The sequence below is a fragment of the Triticum urartu genome, chromosome 4A, assembly GCF_056163025.1.
Source record: "Triticum urartu cultivar PI428250 chromosome 4A, HENAU_Tu73, whole genome shotgun sequence".
In the NCBI taxonomy this organism is placed as follows: domain Eukaryota; kingdom Viridiplantae; phylum Streptophyta; class Magnoliopsida; order Poales; family Poaceae; genus Triticum; species Triticum urartu.
In genome coordinates this window covers 543974273-543979306 of record NC_141876.1, presented here as the reverse complement: position 1 = coordinate 543979306, position 5034 = coordinate 543974273, and the positions used below count along the sequence as shown (strand labels likewise).

The following is a 5034-nucleotide window of genomic DNA, read 5'->3' as shown; positions in this document are numbered from 1 at the left end:
TAGTTGAAAGCACACCAAATACATACATTAATCCACTACTCAATACATACTGGATCACAGTGCTAAAGTCTGTTTCTAATTATAGAGTTTACATTTTTTAGATGATACAAAGCACAGCACGTGCTCTCAGGCGAGAGCATAGAGCATTAGTATTGGTGTGCATATGACACAATTACACGGCAAGGCAACGGACTTAAGCATTAGTAGTGGTGTGGATACTACACAATCACAAAATGTAGTACTGCAAGCCAGCGCACGTGTATGTTTACTCATAGAATGCCAAACATATGCATCTCCATCGGGCATTTGTGCTAGTAAAGAGAGAAAAAGGGAAACTGAATTAGCTTACTCTTAACATTTAAACACTGAAAATAAGAGGGAAAACAGAGGCTTGTGTAAAAAAGAGGGAAAACTGAGACACCAGTAACCACCTCATTGATTACGTTAATTATACCTGAGAAACCATTTATCCATCACATCTCTAGAATGTGCAGATGACCCTCGTGCAGGAGCAAGGGAATCAAGCTCATCGAAGAAAATTACTCATGGGCGTGCTGATCTAGCCTGAAATGGACAGTGAAAACTGAAAACCCGAGTATATGTGCATATTTCATGGCAATTACAAACATGGCTTGTGCAGATGGATATACCTTCTAAAAGATGTCCCTGATATTCCTCTCTGACTCTCCAACATACATGTTTGTCAGTTCTGGACCTTTTACGCTAAGAAAGTTTAATGAGCACTCAGTTGCTACTGCTTTCACAAGTAATGTCTAAAAATTCAAAAGAAAACATCCTAGTTAGCATGTATTATCTTTGTTGTCAGATACAACTAACTTTCGAAAAATGAGGATGAAAACTCAATTCAGACAAAGTATAAAACTCAGTACACCTACCTTCCCAGTGCCTGGAGGTCCATATAGCAGGACACCTGATCGCTTAAGCAATTTAGAGCAGTACACCTGATACAAACATAAGGTTGCACTTGTAGAACTTATTTCTTTGGACCTGGGAATCAAAAAGTCAGTAATAGATGATAAAATAGATTTATTTAGGTAGTTGTGAAATATATTTTTCAGCTCCAGTAGTAACAATGGAGATGTCATATTTCAAATAAATAATGGACATGATATTCTACAGTAACAATGAAGATGTCATATTTCAAATAAATAATCGCATGATATTCTACAGTAACAATGGAGATATCATATTTCAAACAAATAATGGATACGATATTCTACAACTGCCAAATATCAGGACAGAACCCAAGAGAATTCATGATTATCCTCACCAAAATATCATTCTAGACTGAATACCTGTGCTACATGCCTCGTTTGACTATATAATTTTGTCGACAATAGAATACATGAGAGTAACAAATTAAAAATTGATAGCAAATTTCCCCATGATCTTCCACTTTTATTTGTCCATGAACTTATATTCACCAATAATAACATGCAATATTTTCAATCACTGAACCTAGCTACCCAAATAGGTAACTTTCAGACCAGACCAGAGAATTGTTCAAATTCTTGTTGAAATCGAGCTAGCTTTAGTAAAATTCCTACGCCCCAAAGAATCACGCATGGAAAAACCAACACAAGTAAAGAAGGTAACTGTTTAGCTTACATTGAGCTTCCAACTTTGATCACTGGTAGCTACAGAGTAAGTACAGAACAAGCTAACGCATTGTCCAGTTAGCATGCAACTGACTCCAACGCATAAGTAGAATTCATTGCCCCAGCGCCTGCCACCGAAGGCGCTGCCCCTGCGAGCCGCTGCATCCCATCCCGCTGACCATCGTACCCATCCTTCATTGCGCATGGCAGCCGCAACAACTTTTGTCTCCTCCTGGTCCGAGCATGCCCACAACCTGTACAAGCAGTTATTCCCCATCCTCCTTGCATATTTCCCGTCGAAATCAATGACTGCCGGAGAGGAGTGAGGCAAGACGGGGAGGCCTAGAACAGAGGAAGGCGAGGGGTGCACGCGCAGGTTTCTCATTGATGCATGGCATCAGCAAAATGTCCAGCATGCGCCCTGCGACACCACATCACACTGTAGTATGCCCTTTATTCCTTTGGTTAAGTTTGACAGTGTTGTTTCCATGTTTTGTACACCAGTGTGTGAACCATACTACCGATACTATGACATATATCAAGTGCCTTATCAGAAGAAGAAAACTACTGTAGCTTACACCCTCGATCAAGGCAAGAACATCTGTTTGGGGTTTAATTAGGATATGATGGATTGGATACTATGTATTTTCTTTTACTTTGGATGGGTTCTCTTGTTGTAGATCAGTTGTGTCACCGTGATGATGCACTTGATTCCCAACTGCCTTGCATGCTGTTGTGCAATGCACATGCCCGATACGATGGGCAACCAAAAGATCTAGACAGAACAGAGTTCTGCTATTTGTCATAAAGGGCTATTCCATGGGCTCAAGGTTCACTGGTCACTAACTATTCCATTGTTCATCTTCTGATTTCTAGCAATTCTATCAGCTTCATCGCATAGCCTAGTACAACAGAATAAAAGATGCAGGTAATATGTTGAAAATCATGCTTATATTGCATGCCTCTTGTAAGGTTAGCTTTAGTACATACCTCAAATGGAAAACCTGCAGAAGAAGTTCCGGCGAAGTGTGGAGCACGTGCGGACGGCGGAAGGTGTTCCGGCAATGCGTCAGAGGCGAGATTGGATGCTTCTGGGGCTGGTTAGGCAAATTAAAATGTGAAGGAAAGCTTCTTCATGACTATAATACCGGGAACAAAGGTGACTGCATGCATCAGAAGGTCTCGTCAGCAACTGAGAAGAGCACGATGGCAGATCTCAGCTTTCTCAAGGCATCATGGGGCTGGATCGCAAAATCTTTACCACCAAAATTAAATGCACAACAACAACAAAAAGTTCAATGCATTAACAGCCATAAAAAAATCACAACAACCTATTCAACATTTCAGTTGCTAAATTGTCCCATCCATAAACAGACCTACCTATGCACTTACAGCAGAGTTTTTGAAATTTTAGGTCTGCTATAAATAAATACCATCACTAAGGTTAAATAATACATATTAGGAGCTACATGCATTTGAAGGGACACCACTCGTGTCCTCTAGAATTTTCACCGTGTCCCAAGGAAACATTGCTCACCTCATGAGGAAACATTGGTTCAGCAAGAAGGAAAGAGCACAAAGAGCTGACACTGAGCTTAAATTGGTTGAGCAAGAGTGTTTGCACTGCAGCCTTGTTTTCAATCTCTGCGCATACTACCATTCCCCTTCCAAAACTAACCATCCTATCAACAGTACTACCAATGTTGCAATCCTTTTTATCCGAGCCAACTGCAGTTGAACCTTGGGCAGAGTCATGTGTGTGGCCGCCCTAATTGAGCATCAAAGCTGAGTCCAGCATTTGTCGGGTGCTACAGCCGCCTCCTTCTCAGCACCGTAGCGGTTGTGCCTCAGGTACCATCCCTTGTTGCGTCTGGCCATGATGATGTGCCTCTCGCTCTGTCCGTCACATGGCCATTGCCGAACACAGCAGCTCCATTGGGAGGTTCAACACACTGCGAGGATTCTAACAACCGCACGATCCAACCTTCTTGGCTCCATGCCCTTCTCTCATCAAATTCAATAGACATATGCGATGTGAAGACGATGGTGTCCTCTAGTCCAGCTGCTCTTGAGTCCGACTGAGCCATCCTTCTCAAGGCCTTCGACTGGCGTATGTGGATTGTCCGTCATCCCCTCTGTCCCTGACATCTACCTCCCAGACCCCATCGGTGCCGTTGGGGTGGCGGCACTTGCCCGCGATTGGGGCTTCTTCCACCTCGTCTTGGGGATGTGGAGCTCCAGCGGTGACTGTTGAGCCTGCCAGGTCGACAACGGCGGTCACCTCCAGCGGCACCAGATCAGCGCGTCTCGGGATGGCGGCACCTTGAGGAGAGAGGAGTGGCATGGCACCACGTCGCCTGCAGCCGCCGCTCAGGAGGGGCGGATCGAGGGAATTGAGACGGACGAAAAAAATGAGTGGAGGAGAAGGGGGCAAGAGCAGAGGAGGGAAGGGGAGGAGAAGAGGGGTGACCGGAGCGTCGGTGCGCCACCGACGGGGAGGCCGGAGAGGTGGCAGATCAAACCCTAGCTCGTAGCACCGGATCGAGCGTCGCCGGGATCGGTCGCCTCCTGGCGGCTGGGATCGGGAGGTGAGGAGAGCCCGTGCTTCTGTGTGCTTGAGAACTGCGGGTTGAATATTGGATACGACAGGGGGGTTTTGGAAAACAGCCTAAACGAAACGTTTTTCTCACTTAATAAAGGACTGCGGGTTCAATAAATAAAAAACAAAAAAACTTTTTCACAAAAAACCCGCGACGGTGAACCCAGAACTCAATCCGTGCTTATTATTCATCACCCAGGGTGCAGAATAAGTTATTTTTCACCCGAGGTAATCTTATGATCATTTCATAATTAAATTACGTTTCGAATTCAAATAGTTACATTCATATTGATTCACTACGTAAAATTTGATATAAGAAAATAAAAATATAGGTCATGAGACAAGAAAATTTGCAGTTTATATGTATTTTAGACTATGTTTTTGTGTTTGTAATTTTATATAACATAAAATATTTTTACGGCGATTATATATTTTCTTACGGTCCCTTTTTGCGTCGAGACAAAACTTACGGAACGTAAATTTACGGTGCATTGATAGCGCTATTCGTATATATATATATATATATATATATATATATATATATATATATATATATATATATATATATATATATATATATATATATATGGAGAGACTTCTTGCTAACATTCCGAGACATGACTGTATTTAGTCTCTCTACAAATACGTTTGAGTTGATACCTTTTCTGTCCTCCTAATTCTGTTTCATCACGTGAATCAAATGTAAGTTGGTTATGCCTAGCCATGAGGTACAAATTTCTTTTACTGTTCTCCATAATTACTGTTGAATAAATTGGCTGGTCAATGCAATGGCAGTGGCAGGAAACATCAGCACCA

General features: G+C 42.5%; 1 protein-coding gene across 5 annotated transcripts; it reads right to left on the bottom strand.

Annotated features, from left to right (window-relative positions):
• LOC125552668 (uncharacterized) lies at positions 1-4292 on the bottom strand. 5 transcript variants are annotated; one of them, XR_015601564.1, is made up of 7 exons: positions 3157-4292; positions 2610-2716; positions 1630-2521; positions 897-1008; positions 651-773; positions 455-564; positions 1-311 (listed from the first exon to the last, which is right to left on the bottom strand). XR_015601564.1 is itself a non-coding variant. In XM_087518837.1 (7 exons), the coding sequence occupies exons 2-5, from the start codon at positions 3298-3300 to the stop codon at positions 654-656; spliced, it is 483 nt and encodes a 160-aa protein (XP_087374963.1). In that variant the 5' UTR covers positions 3301-3976; positions 4090-4288; the 3' UTR covers positions 1-311; positions 455-564; positions 651-653. The 5 variants fall into 5 exon arrangements, 2 of the variants coding, with proteins under 2 accessions (XP_087374963.1, XP_048572254.2); XR_007303724.2 differs by having other exon boundaries at positions 2610-2782; positions 3157-4291; XM_087518837.1 differs by lacking the exon at positions 1630-2521 and having other exon boundaries at positions 3157-3976; positions 4090-4288.
• Positions 4293-5034: the final 742 nt, after the last annotated feature.

Excerpts from the sequence above, each read along its gene's own strand:
- LOC125552668 (XM_087518837.1), bottom strand. The coding sequence starts at position 3,300 with ATGGTTAGTTTTGGAAGGGGAATGGTAGTATGCGCAGAGATTGAAAAC. Across the intron at positions 2,717-3,156 it reads AACCAATGTTTCCTCATGAG|CCCCAGAAGCATCCAATCTC; the intron begins GTGAGCAATGTT and ends TTGCCTAACCAG. Across the intron at positions 774-896 it reads GACCTCCAGGCACTGGGAAG|ACATTACTTGTGAAAGCAGT; the intron begins GTAGGTGTACTG and ends TTGAATTTTTAG.